A 12,773-nucleotide genomic window follows, 5' to 3' on the forward strand; every position below is an offset into this window, starting at 1 on the left:
GAGTTGGTAGATGAGGTTTGGAAAAACCAAATTCGTATCCGAGTCTGTTAAGCGGGTCATCTCGATAACTTGATCATACACAAGATGGCCAAAGTTAATAGGGTTGCGTTTGGCAACAGCATATAGAAGGCGTAGTTGATTTTTGATCATCAAATCTGCCTCAGGACCTGGAAGCCAATTCAACTCACAAACACGATAAAGAGTTTGGAATGGATTGATCAAAGCGTTGAGATTGAATCCCCTCCATCCGGAACATTTGCCTCCAGTGAGGTGTGAGATAGCTTCCTTCAGAACAACTTCCCTCCACCCAAAAGACCGAGTAACTGATGGTGTCATCATCAATCGATTGATCACCGAAGGGCTAAACTGAAACCCGTGTCCCCGAATAAGAACACCTTCATCATCAAAGGGTTGGTTTGAGATAAACTCTCTCACAACCCTAGGACAGAATGGATGCACATGCATCACAGTGTAAGCCCATCCTACACTATCGATAACCTCAAACGCCGCATCTAAAGAGCGATCCTTAGGATCTAAAGAACCTTGAACCATAAAGCCTCGAAGAGAAAGACAACGATACCCGGAAGCGGCTTCGTTATTAGGAAAACGGTGAGTTTTATCTCCGATGATCGGAACAGCGCCGGAGAATAGATGTCGGCTTCGTTGGAGACGTTCATCGAATGTTGCGAATAGAACTCCTGAGCTGTAGCGGTAGTTTTCTCCGAAGGAATAGTCGACTTCACTGAACCTCCGACGTCTAGATGGAATGGTAGAAGAACTGATAGGCTCAGCCATGGCGATGAGATTCGAAGAGACAGCGGTGGAGTGAAGGAAGAAGAAGACTCTCGAGTTTCCCTCGCTAAGGAAAAGAAAACTCGAATCTATAGGTTGACGCGACGGGTGATCTGGGCCAATTTCAACATTTAAAGGCCCAACAACATTTTATATGTTTTCTGATTTATGATCTGTGAAAGTTAATATGGTAATAGAATAATGAGATAATAACGGTCCATGTTTTTTTTTGGGCATGTTCTTCTTGAGATAATAACATCATATGGTTTTAAATGTGTTGGTTATTGAACGGTTTGCGGAAGACCAGAGGTTGTATTTTTTGGTACGATTCCGGAGTTGTTGGTATTTGGGCTGGAGAATTATTTAAGCTCATGAAGTATATAGTCAGAAGACCTTAAGTTATTGATCGCAGTATCAGTTGTAGTTAAATTGTAAGAAACGATTGACTAAACATAAAGACTAACAGACATTGAAATGGATAACTGTAAAGAAGTGATTGCGTTTTTTATTTAAAAAGGTTTTAGATTTTAATAATTGAAATCTAGAACTGGAAACAAAGCAAGGGCTGCAAAGTCTAAACGCAACAAAGCAAGAGCTGAAACAGAAACACAAACTGAGGACTGAAATAGAAATAGAGATGCAAAACGCAAACGGTAAAACGACATGAACATATAACGTGAAGGTCGTTTTAGATATCCAGGAAGTTAGTTGAGACCTATCATGGTCTCAAAGAACTCGGTCATCAAAAAGAAGTGGTAACATTTCAAGCATGCTGTGTTGATCTCCGGAGGTTGGCACTGATGATTTGGCTTCATCGCTGTTAGGAGTGAACTTAATCAACCCCTTTGATACCTTAGAACACAAGTTTGCTTTGATGCCAATTAAGGCCCCTCCTCAAAGCTAAGAGAGTTTGTGAAAGAACAAACTAAATAGAACAAAACACAAGTTACTTCAATTTTCTTTTCATATCCCATTAAACAAAACATACGTAACTTAAATACACAAGAACATGTCAACTAAATAACTGCCCACTAAACTAATATAGAACATGGTATACAAGTGGAGATGATCCCACGATGCCATGACTCTTGTTATGATGATCCCACGATGCCATGACTCTTGTTATGATCTTATCAATCGCGGTGAAGGATGTTACGTAGATATCCTTCACGTTGCGGTCCAGGCGGTACAGAGAGAGCGTGAAATCTTAGATGCAGTTTTTCACTGTTTCAATACCCTTCTCATCGGTCAATTTGTTGATGATTCGTACTCCTTTTTCAGTTTGGCCTATGGCCATGAGGAGAACTCCATAAACGTACCTTCCTTGGAGGTGACCAGCCTTTGATGCTATGCGGAGGTGATGCATACCCAAGAATTGATTTGGGGAGTCGAAGTACTGAAGCATACCTGTAAGGAAAGTTTATCAAATGCTACATCTGATAACAACACAAAGTAGTCAACCTGAAGCATACCTGTCACGAAGTGAGCATGGACGTTATTGGCTTGGAGACAGCTGTCCATTAACGATCTGTATCTCTTCGCTTGGGCTGGTTTCTTGACCAACGGCTCGAGGTTGAGATCTCTAGCGATAAAGCGGTTGTCAAAACGGAAGCAGAGGCTTTTGGACGCTATGATCGCGTTGAAGTAGTCCAATGCGGAGTTAGCTCCCACTTTAGAAACAATGACCATGCGCAGGTCTTCTGGCATGTTGTCAAGGCTCTGCTTCTTTGCTCTTCTCTGATCCATGGGACTGGTTTGAGATTTTTGAGTTGTGTTTGTATGGGAAGATGTTTCGGTAAGGTGCTTGGGTCGCACGTCTATTTATAAGAAGCTAGGAGCAGCGGTGACTGTTTAGTTTTTAGAGTGTTAGTGGAAGGTAACGCATGTTGATGCAATTATTCGACATTAAAGTCAGTTATGTTGATTTGTAAAACTTTTGTATGAACGTTTTATGTAATCTGAAGGCGTTGATGACAACAGTTCATTTTTCCGATTCTGTAAATACTCTTAACTTTAGTATATGAGCTTTTTATTTTGTTTCTAAGTTTTTTTTTTTCCAAGCCAGTTTTAATGTAATTAACAATTTATAAGTTTACCTGAGATATAGTTTCTCACCGCAAATGAAATGATATATTGGTTGCTTGGGAAAATAAAAATTAATATTGGCACGTGCATGAGTAACAATTTCATTTAGTCGATGGTACTTTTTTAGGTTTTTTTTTTATATAACTGAAACTTTATAACTTTTTCTTACATCCTTATAAATTCATATCTATTATCTTATGTCATTTAGTATCTAACAGAAAATAAATTATATGTAAATTTATTTAACAATTTATAAGTCTACCTCATATATTGTTTTTCCCGTAACTTAAGTGTTATATCGTGTTTTTTTAAAAAATTGCATATATATGGCAACTTGAATTGCAAAACAAAAAGCAGGCAGAGAATAAATATTGTAACAGGGACTTTTGTTTAGAAATATAGAGACTGAATAAATCCATAAGCAAAGCAGATGTGGGAAACACTTTCTGTATATAAAATAAGGTGGAATGATAAATAAGGGTCTAGCAGAACATTAGTTTCCAGTGACAGTTATGATTCTCCGATATGTGGGAGACTGGAGTGGCCTTCATAGCTGTTTCCTGTAATGAAGTAAGCATAAGTAAGACATCTATGTATTGGTAGGTTCTAAAACTGTTGTTCTTAGGAAAGGCTAATATAAGACTTACGTGTCCTGAGATTTCCGAAAATCTCTTTGTAGACAATATTTGTCACACCATCTTCTCTAGTTGAACCTTCTATATCATCAAGAATCTTAAGACCCTCCGGTGAGGTGACGCGCGAGAGCGCAACATATAGTTGCCCGTGGCTGAAAACAGGTCTAGGAAGATAGAGAGCTACCTGCTTCAAGCTCCGGCCCTGGCTCTTATTTATAGTCATCGCATAACACAGCTTGATTGGGTATTGTCTCCTCCGAAATGTGAAAGGATGGATAGTGTCTGTTGGGGATAGCTGAATTCTTGGGATAAGAACTCTGTCACCGACATGAGTACCTGTTAGAAGCTCGGCCTCCAGTACTCTGTGTCCCAGACGCGAGATCATCATGTGTGTTCCATTGCATAACCCATTTTTTTGGCTTAGATTGCGCAGCATCATAACCGGAGCACCAACTTTCAGACAGAGTTTATGAGGTGGTAAACCTGGGAACTCAAGCGAGTTTAAGTACTCCTGCGTGTAGTTATTGGTCCAGTCCTCTTCTGGCGTGCTCTCAAAAGCAACACTGTCTGAGCTCAAAAATTCTTTCTCAGCAGAAGGTACTTTAGGCAGAAGGTATGAGTTTATTTCATGAGCACTGACGTTGGTTGGGGACAAGATAGCTCTCTCTGTTAAGTATGCGCGGTTCAAGTATTTACTTACAAAGTCTGGATACGCAGCATTTGATATAGACTCGTGAGGATGATCAGTTCTTGGTATCATGAACTTGTCTCCTATGATAACCTGCTCTCCATCATCATGATTTCTCTCCTCTGAGTTCACAGTTGGTGCAGTTCCATTGCCAACTTTTAAAATCCATTCAGCAAATTCCTTGTCAGCTTGTCTCAATCTCATGTTCATGGTTAACGTGTAAACTTCTGCATGCGACCAGAGGTATGACTTGCTGATGGAGGCCTTAACTGTGTCTTGTCTTGTTCCTTGAGGTATCACCGGCAAGATTTGCCTAAAATCACCACCAAGTACCACTGTTTTCCCTCCAAACGGTTTATCAGCCGCTGATGGATCTTGGAGCGATTGCAAGTCTCTTAGTGTGCGATCGAGAGTCTCAAAGGCCTGACGGTGTGCCATAGGGGCTTCGTCCCATATGATCAAGTCAGTCTTTGAAATTAGACTCGCTAACATAGAACCAGCTGTAATCTCACACACTGTTGTATCTGTTAAATTTATTGGGAGCTTGAACCGTGAGTGAGCTGTTCTACCTCCTGGTAGCAGTAAAGCTGCAATGCCTACCGATGCAACAGGGATGACCACCTTTCCAGTTGATCTTAGTCTTGCTATAATTGTCCTGTATAAGAACGTTTTCCCAGTTCCGCCAGCACCATACACAAAGAACAACTGGCTGTTTCCTTTGTCCACAGAGTCAATTACCGCACTGTATATGTTTTTTTATCTTCATTCATGGTGCTAAACAGTTTATCATGCTCAGCTGCTTCTTTCTCAGTGTCATAGCTAAGCTCTTGACGCAATACAGTGTTTGAAATTTCCTTGAGAACATTCGGGTTTGGCTTTGGCATCCCAGCGAAATCAGCTAGGGATTTGTCATTTTCTTTGAGAAGCCGCTCGATCTCAATCAACGTATATTCTTGCAGCTGCGGATCAGGCAGAAGCAAGCCTGCGAAGTTGAATTCTCTCTGTTTCATGAATAGAATATCTTCAGCCAATATCTTCCAGGTATGATTCCAAAGTTTCAGTGGATTTCCAACTTCACAGTAAAGCAAAATAAGGACGAATAAGGACCTTAGTTGACGACCTGTTGCCCAGAAGGATGGTTCAACTATTGCATCGTGCCATTCCTTGTCGTCATCTAGCAACCCACGCGCATAGCACGCATCACGGAACTCTTTAAATGTCGTACCACCTACGGTGCAGAGATCTTCAAAGTCGAAAGCGTCTTTGACCACATTTAGAAGGATTCTAAGATAGTATTTATCTCCTGCGGTTGGATGTACGTAGATAAGTCTGCCTATAGCTGTCCCATGTTTCCTGGGTGTCCACGTTTTGTCGTCAGAATGGTAGACAAACCGAGAGGGGAACTGAATGTAAGTAAGCTCTCTAGCTTCTTCGTATTTCTGGTTGGCAACAAAATACGCAGTCAACATCGTCTTCTCTATATCTTCTTTGGAGAGAACTTCCGCTATACTCTTGTCCTGCTTGTATACCAGCCTATGCTCACCTGGCAGATGCAATGTCTTTCATAACTGAAGGTTGGTTGTGATGAATGTGAAACGAAAACAATCTCCAGGAGGCTTCACATGCTGAGATATACCGACATTCCAGGTATCTATCAATCTCATCCAGTTGAAGTTGTTTCTTCTTTTTTTCTTGCGATGTGCGGTCGTTGTTACCAGTCTGCTCCATCAGAGCCAATGCTCGATCCACCCCCTTCGTTATGTATTTGAAGAGGTACTTTATTGCGCTTGTTTTGCAACACCACTCAATATTGATGTGTGTTTTGTATTTCTTGAGTATAGAGAGGTTATGAGGCACAACATAGCGATTGTCTAACTCTATATCACCTTTCAGAACAGATGATCCATCATCAGTGCGCCGTTTGTAGATAACGAAGCCAGATTTGTCGATCTTTGTATTGTTCGAATAGGGTTTAGGGAATTTCTTCGTGCATTCGCCTTTCTCCATGCACGGTGACAGACGCCGTTGCTTCCCGCAAGGCCCATGGATCATGTGGCGTTCAACCAACTCAAAACCTTCCTTGTCTGTTTCCTTGTTAGGTAGCTCGGCCGAGATATATTTGTCGATGACTTCAGCTGTGGCTTCTCCTTTGAATCCCTCGAACCAAAGAAGGATATGCGCGTGTGGGAGGCCGCGCTTCTGGAACTCTATGGTGTAAACAACTGTATTAACCAATAAGAATGAACGGTAGTTGTGAGAGTAAGACATAAGCTATTTTGTTTTTAGGTTTAGGTATTTTAAATTGTGAAATTTCAACTTGCATGCAGCTGGTTTAGGGAAAAAAACGCCTTTCTTAAAGTCTGACATAAGCTCCTCCAGTTTGAGTTTAAAAACTCTGCACTCAAGGTCTGGTCTGTTGTTTGCTAAGTCCCCTCCGTATACTTCAAGATGCTCCTTCACTTCAACCCAATTTGGGTTTGCTGTGAACGTGAAGAATAAATTGGGATTACCATACCAACGACAAATAGCCATGGCATCTTGATACTTCTCAGACATGTATCGAGGGCTTCCAGTGAAAGAAGAAGGCAAGATAACTTTTGTCCCAAGCTTGCTTGCATCGGTATCTCCACTCTCCAATGCATCACAGATGTTTGTATATAACTCAGCCCTCAGCTGTTTCTGGTTAAGTCTGATGAAGCGCAATCTCTCCTGCTCGGTTGCTGTATAAGTGTCTACAATATATTGATGAAGCAATCTTCCCGACTTTATGATTGTCATACCCTCTGATGGCCTTGTCTGGATCTGATGCGCATAGTACTCTCTCATAGTCATACATTCCCGTTTAATTTTAGAGTGCTTAGTGGTTTGATAAGGTATGTGCTCATCGTATCCATATTCTCCGTATGGGAAAAGCAGTGGGTACTGAAGACTCATGTAGAGAGGGTGAAGATCGCTTATCCGCTGCAGCTTAGATGACTTGTACTCAAGTACTAAATCCTTACCTGCAGAGTCTACTGTGAAGTCTCCAACTAACAAACCGCCTATCTCACCTACAGCTGGTAAGTCATACTGTCATCCTCGATGCTTCTGGTTCACTAAAGTGATGCTGAATTCGACTGTGTCCCCAGATAAGATTCGGTCACGTGCATGTCTGAACGTCTTGGCCAGAGGATTATGTTCGTCCAACATCTTGATCAAGCTGTCTACCAAATCATCATCAACAGCCAAAGCCGATGTACCCTTGTTGAATGACTTTTTTCTGTTTGCTATTTCGTGTTCTGTGTCCACTATGTAAAGCTGTGAAAACTGCGGAGGTTTTCCTTCGGGTGGGAGCAGAGAACCAATTCTATGGTGAGTTTGCCCATGAAGCCTGAATGAGAAGGGACCAGGGGTGTTGGTGACAGAATTGTCAATTTGGCCACCCATTGACGTGAAAGCCAACATTCCATTAGCAACTCTAATCAAAATTTTGAAGCTTGATTTTTCAAGAAGTTCTTTCAATGGGGATGGCGGTTGTCGCCTCGGTGGTAGATTTACACGGCCTTGCTGACAACAAATGCTGAACCTCCTGGGAGAGTTTTGTGTCTCTTGAACAACAGCTTCTGCATTCCAGACAATCGCTTTACAGTCTGGGCATGTGACTAAATCCCACTTGTTTACAACTGGGCGCCGGTACCTTCCGCCTAAATAAGAATGAGAAGGTTATATTAGCATCAAGACGTGTTTGTATCATGTTCTTTTATGGTCTGGTCCATACCTGGACGGCTTCCACTTGCAGCCACATTTACTGATGTAAAAAAGTTAAGAAATAAATTTAGAACTCTTGGGTGAATTTAGAACTTAATCTTTGTGTTGTAGATTTATGAAATTAGGCAAAGAGGAGCACTTACATTTTTTTGGTGTGGCTACTCTTTTCTTAATCAGTTTCTCCATCCGCAGAGCCCGAGCTGTTCTTTTGTTAACTGTAATTAAATTTAAGTTGAGAAAATGAGCTTGGTAAGTATGCTTTATAGATCATTGATGATCTGGTTGGCTATTACCTCTATCCGAGTCAACATCATTAATGGTATGACTTTGTTCAGATAGGGTAGTGCTTTGGCTGTGTTGTATGGTTTGTTGAGGTCCTTTGTTTCTCATGCTTGCGCGTATCGTTCTCCGACGCTGACGTGCAACCTTTGCATTAGTTGCTGAGAAGAGTATTCATGGCGTGGAAACAAAAAGAGTTAGAACATTTGATTTAATTCCGAAAGCAAGAATCAGAATCAGGTGTGTCTCACCATATAAACAATCAACGTTTGACCTGCCTCTGAGCAAGGGTGTGAGATAGTGCTCTCTCAACCACGGCTGGCGTTCATCAGATACTGATAGATCATAGTCTAGCTAACATGACGAAGTAGTTTGAAAATATAAAGATGGATGAATTTTGATTGTGGGAAAAACTTACCCCCTTTTTTTTCCGGCTTCGTTTAGTTGCCGATGATGATGCTGATGTGGATAGCACAGGTGCTTTGTCTGGATCTGATACTGGTGTCTTAACCATGACTTCGTGCAAGCTAGATGGTCGCGTTAGCAATCTGCAGAGTTTGTTACAAAGACGCAGGGGAAAATGATGAGGTCTGTTCGTAACGGCTGATGTATGATAAGTGTTTTGTATCGAGCGTGGAAGGGGTTTTTTAATTTTTTCTGTAAAACGTTCAGTCACCATACAGCTGTTACTGGTTTCTTAAATTTATCATGTTATAAATAGTTGAATGTCTGGTTCCTTGCATTACACACTTTCACGAATGTTCACTTTAGAGATCTGTTGGTTTGCGAAATCTTGTATGTGAAGTGAATGAATTAGAGAGAACAACTTATCTTCATTGTTATTGTGTGTTGTTTTGTATATTTTCAGTGAAGTTGATCTGTGTGTACTAATCCAAATATGTTCTGTCCCCTGCAACTCTTAGGTCCTGCTTTCATTTACTTTAACGTACAAACATTTGTAATAGCTTGAAAGCCAGGTTAAAGGGAAAAAAAACATTTGTAATTGCGTGATACGCAAGAGATTGGGAACGTAACCTTCTTTTTTTATTGATTTTATAATAATTAAGTATTGGGAACTAATAATTGTGATATTCACAGTATTGTAGTAAGCATCTCTACAGATCGCATGTTGGAACGTTGCATGAAAGAAATAAAGTTGCTTATATAACAGGAATAACAACCACGACTCATAGTTTTAAATTTAAAAAAAAAAACCCAACATAAACGAACTAAAAGATTCAGGAAACAGAAAATGACAAAGGCTCGTCGTGGTTGTTAGTGATACATGCTACAAATCATTCCACTCTTGCTTTCTTACGGGCTGCCTGCTCCGTCCCCTCTGCATCTGTTGCCACGGTTGATTGCTCTGCAACGTTGGACGTGGTAGCATCTTTGTCACCTGATCTTTCGGCCGCTGACTGAGGGTTTGCAGGTTCGATGACCTCAACATCTTCCTCCTAACAGCATAACAGAGTTTGTGTCAATATAGTCGGAAAACCAGTGATTCCTAATACAGAGAAGGTAAGGACGCTTACAGCAAACGTGGGATTGGGCGCAAGCTCACGCTGAGGAAAAATGCGAGAGATGGTAAAAGTCTGGTGATTAGGTGTAAAGTTGAAATCTTTGAGCTTGAGCTGGAAAGTGTAGGTTCTTCCCACGAGATCAGCGAGTAGGCGAGGCAGCACAACGCCCACCTGAGCAATAGTTCCTATCCCCTGAACACACGGATAACATTACATCAAATAATCGTTTGTCTGATACAGAAAATCGATCACATTGCATACCACAATCTGTGCAGCCTCAGAAGTAAGGACGTGTGTGAGTTTGGACATCTCTGTATCGAAACCAAGGAATGCTGCTGCGCCAGTGGCATCTGAAACGGAGAGTATCATACGGTACCTGAGAGAAGGGTTATGAAAACATTTTAATTTAAGAAGACTCGCAATGACTCTATAATGATTCCAAAAGCTAATCAAAGTAGATGTGGTTGATCAACTATAGCCAACCGGAAGATATAAGAGAAAAAGGTTGTGTAGAAGACGGTAAAAGAAACATCTTATACACAATTCAGAGACAAGAATCAAACAATTGCATCTTAGCACCATCATAAAATAATAAGGACTGTTAAAACACATCAGATCAAAATTCACAAATCCTACCTGAGTTTAGCCACAGCATTGGTCTCATTACATGGGACGCAAGCAAATGAAGTCTCCTCACGGGTTAGTTTCTTTGAGCACACCGAGCACCCAATATAACTCCAACCCTCATCGAGCTGTATCTCAGTCACCTTCGCCGTACAGAGGAACTCGATGATCTATCAAGTAAAACAGAACACACAAAATCATCAATGATTTATTGAAAGGTTTATAATTCTGAACATATGGAAAATTACCTGGGGATCAGCAGTGAGGACAAACTGGTTCAGCTCAGAAACGGTCATGGGTTCAATCTTTTGTGCGTGAACTACTTTTGATGAAGACCCTGATTGGTCTGGATCAACACCTGGCAATCTGAAAGGAGAATAACATGACAAATTTTACAGAACCCAATTATTCACTATACCAATATCTACTAATAGTAAGATGGCTTGCCTGTCAAACTCGACTTTCCCTACAGCAGTCTCAGAGTCAAAATAAATACGTGTGGCAGAAGTGCCATTCAGATAGAGCTTCCCTGCCAAAACACAACGAAATAAACATAAGCTAATGTTATCCATAGCAAGCTAAGTTGACCACATAACGACCACATGCAATCACTCTTACCGGAAACCATCTTCGGGTTGATACCCGTGACAATAACAATTCTTGGCTCTTTTCCGTATCCATCGAGCTTATTATGGAATGCTAGGGCCAAATAGTCAAACATACTTACACACACAGTTGCACCCTCGCTCATAATGAATCAGAGACTTTTATAGATATGTTGGTGAACGTATCATAAAGTTGGTGAAACTTTTATATTTTGATTCACAAATCTGTCTAGATGTTTATAAATTACTCTGCAAATCTTTATTCATCACAACATAATTGCAGCTGTCATGACATGGACAACACATGCAGAAAGTGCTACTACTATAAGAAAATGAACGAATTTGTTGACTATATTCAAAGGCAAATTCAATAAACAAACACATGCAGTTACGTGTTTCTTTGCTTAGAAAAACTTTGCTTTATGTTTTAAGTCGATACCTTTCAAGTCGCAAGGTTAGCATTACGCGCTGAGCCCCCGGGATACGATCGGTTATTGTGCTCCTAATTGCACAAAGCTCCCCTATTACGCCTGTAATACAAATAAACACAAATGCTCAGACAGTTCAATTATCAACGATTAAAATATACAGCAGACATCTCAATAATAAAAGCAGAAATATACAAAGTCATACCAGGAAGCTGATTGCCAGTGTTTGCTAGCTCAATTATCCGGTCGTACTGTCGGAAACGGAAGTGTTCGGTCGGTATGATACTATCAGTTGCTGGTAGCTTCTCAAAATCAGTCTCAGCATTAAAACGGACAGAGACAGGCGCATCAGACAACCGGTACTTGGGACTGCTACGCGTGACATCAAATCCGCTAAGAGTGTAGACAGAGCCTTCGCTGAGGCGATTTTTGAACTGAAGCTGGCGAGACGCAGGGATTGAACCGTGGACCACCGTTAACTGAAAGACCGATCAAGACAAGATATTAATAGACAGATCAAGACAGGATATTAATAGACAGATCAAGACAAGATATCAATAAAGATGCTACATAGAGAGGAATCAGAGGAATCAGTGAAAGACGGTGGTGCTTACGTTCTCATCGATAAGCAACATGTCAACGCTAATAAGCTCTCCGCCCTTGTTGATATTCTTGGCCTCCCAGAATCTCAGCAGGCGAACCTCCGCAGTGTTTGAGCATCGGCCGGCTCTCAAGTTCTGAAGAAGCGTGTACGAATTCGCCATCGAGATCGGTTGATAGGAAAGTGTTTGCTTCGAAATTTCGCTTTGCTTCTGAGATTCGCTTTGGAAAAACTGTGCATCGCAAGAATGATGAGTACTGTATTTATAGCTAGAGCTGAAATCGGTTACAGGGATAGATGAAGAGGTTTACTGATGGCTTCAAATGAAATAAGTGGAGGAATAACGTGGAGAACGAAGTTAAGAACGCATTTATGGAGATCTGAGGCGTTATGTATATCGGAACGGCGATCTGAGCCTAACTCTGGCTTCGTCGGTAAGCTCACGCCGCGAGAAGAAAAAGGGGAAAACCCTAATGAAATCGCGAGTCGAGACAGCGTTCAGAATACGGGGCTCCACTTTGGGCCTCATGCGCAAATACCATAAAGCCCACATCAGACTCTCGTATTCAACAAAGCAAGAAACAAAAGCAGGAGAAAAAACACGGAACCACTCAGGTGTCGACACGTGTCGAGATTTGCCCTCCCCTACCTGATGATGTGGACGCAGGAGGAGAGAGATAAGACAGCTTTATTGTATAAGATTGAGCCATATTGAGCCGAAAATCAATTTTTTAGCTTTTTATAATTTAAAATAACTCACACATCC

General features: G+C 41.2%; 3 protein-coding genes across 3 annotated transcripts; all 3 read right to left on the bottom strand.

The window, feature by feature from the left end:
* Nucleotides 1-1,999: 1,999 nt before the first annotated feature.
* On the bottom strand, nt 2,000-2,538 carry LOC106367124 (F-box protein At2g35280). The gene is made up of 2 exons (XM_013806836.1): nt 2,265-2,538; nt 2,000-2,199 (listed from the first exon to the last, which is right to left on the bottom strand). Exons 1-2 carry the CDS (start codon nt 2,536-2,538, stop codon nt 2,000-2,002), a joined length of 474 nt encoding a protein of 157 aa, XP_013662290.1.
* On the bottom strand, nt 2,228-12,564 carry LOC111204150 (ATP-dependent DNA helicase PIF1-like). Its single transcript, XM_048747037.1, has 4 exons — nt 10,386-12,564; nt 10,011-10,125; nt 9,762-9,941; nt 2,228-9,683 (listed from the first exon to the last, which is right to left on the bottom strand). Exon 4 carries the CDS (start codon nt 4,690-4,692, stop codon nt 3,499-3,501), a length of 1,194 nt encoding a protein of 397 aa, XP_048602994.1. The 5' UTR covers nt 4,693-9,683; nt 9,762-9,941; nt 10,011-10,125; nt 10,386-12,564; the 3' UTR covers nt 2,228-3,498.
* Nucleotides 4,935-7,026, bottom strand: LOC106367134. The gene is made up of 3 exons (XM_048749229.1): nt 6,522-7,026; nt 5,916-6,422; nt 4,935-5,743 (listed from the first exon to the last, which is right to left on the bottom strand). The coding sequence occupies exons 1-3, from the start codon at nt 7,024-7,026 to the stop codon at nt 4,935-4,937; spliced, it is 1,821 nt and encodes a 606-aa protein (XP_048605186.1).
* Nucleotides 12,565-12,773: the final 209 nt, after the last annotated feature.

The sequence above is a fragment of the Brassica napus genome, chromosome C2 (genome assembly GCF_020379485.1).
Source record: "Brassica napus cultivar Da-Ae chromosome C2, Da-Ae, whole genome shotgun sequence".
NCBI lineage: Eukaryota > Viridiplantae > Streptophyta > Magnoliopsida > Brassicales > Brassicaceae > Brassica > Brassica napus.

Bases quoted from the DNA above. Each gene is read 5' to 3' on its own strand.
- LOC106367124 (XM_013806836.1), bottom strand. From the start codon at position 2,538: ATGGATCAGAGAAGAGCAAAGAAGCAGAGCCTTGACAACATGCCAGAA. The intron at 2,200-2,264 runs GTATGCTTCAGG...CTTTCCTTACAG, and splicing joins CCATGCTCACTTCGTGACAG to GTATGCTTCAGTACTTCGAC.
- LOC111204150 (XM_048747037.1), bottom strand. From the start codon at position 4,692: ATGTTAGCGAGTCTAATTTCAAAGACTGACTTGATCATATGGGACGAA.
- LOC106367134 (XM_048749229.1), bottom strand. From the start codon at position 7,026: ATGAGAGAGTACTATGCGCATCAGATCCAGACAAGGCCATCAGAGGGT. The intron at 6,423-6,521 runs GCAAGTTGAAAT...TGGTTAATACAG, and splicing joins TTTCCCTAAACCAGCTGCAT to TTGTTTACACCATAGAGTTC. The intron at 5,744-5,915 runs GTAACAACGACC...TGCATCTGCCAG, and splicing joins GGCTCTGATGGAGCAGACTG to GTGAGCATAGGCTGGTATAC.